This window comes from Cherax quadricarinatus, unplaced genomic scaffold (genome assembly GCF_038502225.1).
Source record: "Cherax quadricarinatus isolate ZL_2023a unplaced genomic scaffold, ASM3850222v1 Contig1793, whole genome shotgun sequence".
Taxonomy (NCBI): domain Eukaryota; kingdom Metazoa; phylum Arthropoda; class Malacostraca; order Decapoda; family Parastacidae; genus Cherax; species Cherax quadricarinatus.
This window is the reverse complement of record NW_027196819.1, coordinates 75,294-77,220: the sequence shown is the minus strand read 5'-3', so window position 1 is coordinate 77,220 and position 1,927 is coordinate 75,294. Positions and strand designations below refer to the sequence as shown.

Below are 1,927 nucleotides of genomic sequence, written 5' to 3'. Positions count from 1 at the left end.
ATCGTTTATCTGGCAGAACACAAAGTGATTTTTCACTCACTTGCGGTCTATATGTTATGATGTTTATTCATAAAGCAAGCCTTGTGGGATTAGAAAGAGCTTTATATTTTTTTAAAAAAAATTTCTCGGAAAAATCGCTTTTTATCAATGACAGATTAGTGATAGCATATGCTAGAGAGAATTTTAAAATGTTACCTCCTTGTGAAAAAACATTTTGCCTAAGTCAAGGTTATCTTTGTGCTTCCCTCTGTGGGGAAGGTCACCTCTGACGAGAGTATCCCCCAAATACCCCTCCTGGCTGGTAAGGCCCTCTCTGAGCTGTATATAAGAGCCCGCTGAAGCTGTCTTCCCCGCAAAAAGATAGAGGCTGACCTCTCCATAGCCTTTTTACTCTCATCATGGTGAAGGAAGCAGACATTCTCGATTCTGGTAAGCGAGACATTTTATTTTGCTAAAAACTTCTCTTTGAATATTAACGAAACAACCGACTGCAAGAGACTTATAATAATTTTTAAAGTTGAGTCTCTTTTTTCAACAGTTTTCACTGGACCAGTCAGAATTTGTAAAGTTTTTGATTTTATCGGCTGGTAGATTGGATACTTCTCTTTGAATATTAACGAAACAAAACGAGCGCAAGAGACTTATAATAATTTTAAAGTTGAGTCTCCTTTTTTTTTTCTTCAACAGTTTTCACTGGGCCAGTCAGAATTTGTAAAGTTTTGATTTTATCGGCTGGTAGATTGGAAGGGAAGGAACACACCGGCTTCAAACTCCTAAAGCGGTGTCATTGTGATGATAGCAGGAAACGCAAACAAAGACTTCCTCAGGAAAGGGTATGTCTTTCTATGTTCCCTCCTTTGGTAGATTAGAGACGAGTCCCACTCCTTTATTTGAAAGTGATAAATATGTTCTCTTTATGACTTACAGCCTGTGGAAGATGGGATCAGTTCATCTGATATAGAGGAGCCTATGAAGAAAGAACCAGATCTCGACAACGATGAAACGCAGAGCCTTCCCTCATGTCAGTCTGATGACCTCGTTGTGGACCTCTCTACGCTCGATACTGCTCAATCTGATGACTCTGTTGAGGTCACTGCCGCGGCAGGTGCTGAACAAACTGGCGACCTTGAAGCGCACCCTGACGGTCAGTCGGAGAAGGAAGGGAAAACCCCCGACGTGAGAGTAAATGCTGGAGATGGAGTAAAGCCGGCAGCTGGAGTAAAGACGGCAGGTGGAGTAAAGGCAGATGTTGATGTACCTGAAAAGGAAATCATTTTCGAGCGGGAGGTTATCAATCTTACAGAAAGTGAACAGGAGGAGCGCAGTCATTCAGTCTAACCAGTAAAACTCGCACAGTTTCGCCCCTTTGCTCGCGCTAAAAAACTTTGCACAGCTTTTTTTGCCCTTTTGTATGTGAATTAATAAAAATATTGACAAACTCTGATTTTTATTTACATATAACTATATATTACTATCTTCTCTAGTCTAAACATATATATATAAACAATATCGCACCACTTAAGCCTCTCCCCATCTGAGAGGAAAATGTATATGACAAAGTTCCTATAAGACCTCTATCAGCACAAAGGTCTCCCCTAGATGACCTTTTCTCACTGCTTTAAGCCTCCCCCACCTGGAAAGATCTAGCAGCTGGCAAGAATAAACACCACCGTAGTACCCGGAAGAACCTTTTTTTTTTTTTGCTGAGGTACGGACGGGCGAGCAACACTCCCTCGGGGGACCAGCTGCCCATCCATTACCGCGTTCTTTAAACCCAGCAGTGTTGTTGTTGTGAAGTAGCAACAGTCGCGTCAGTGAGTCGCAGCCCCGGGAAGGGGGGGGGGGACTCCCTCGGAGATGGTAAGCTTGTACCCAGTCACCTGAATCCTTTGTACTGCCTCTCCCATCTATCAGAGTGATTGAGTTT

At 42.6% G+C, this 1,927-nt stretch overlaps 1 protein-coding gene across 1 annotated transcript; it reads left to right on the top strand.

The window, feature by feature from the left end:
* Nucleotides 1–20: 20 nt before the first annotated feature.
* On the top strand, nucleotides 21–1,479 carry LOC128705171 (uncharacterized). The gene is made up of 3 exons (XM_070081131.1): nucleotides 21–429; nucleotides 688–833; nucleotides 928–1,479. Exons 1-3 carry the CDS (start codon nucleotides 399–401, stop codon nucleotides 1,336–1,338), a joined length of 588 nt encoding a protein of 195 aa, XP_069937232.1. The 5' UTR covers nucleotides 21–398; the 3' UTR covers nucleotides 1,339–1,479.
* Nucleotides 1,480–1,927: the final 448 nt, after the last annotated feature.

Excerpts from the sequence above, each read along its gene's own strand:
- LOC128705171 (XM_070081131.1), top strand. The coding sequence starts at position 399 with ATGGTGAAGGAAGCAGACATTCTCGATTCTG. Across the intron at positions 430-687 it reads AGCAGACATTCTCGATTCTG|TTTTCACTGGGCCAGTCAGA; the intron begins GTAAGCGAGACA and ends TTTCTTCAACAG. Across the intron at positions 834-927 it reads AAAGACTTCCTCAGGAAAGG|CCTGTGGAAGATGGGATCAG; the intron begins GTATGTCTTTCT and ends TATGACTTACAG.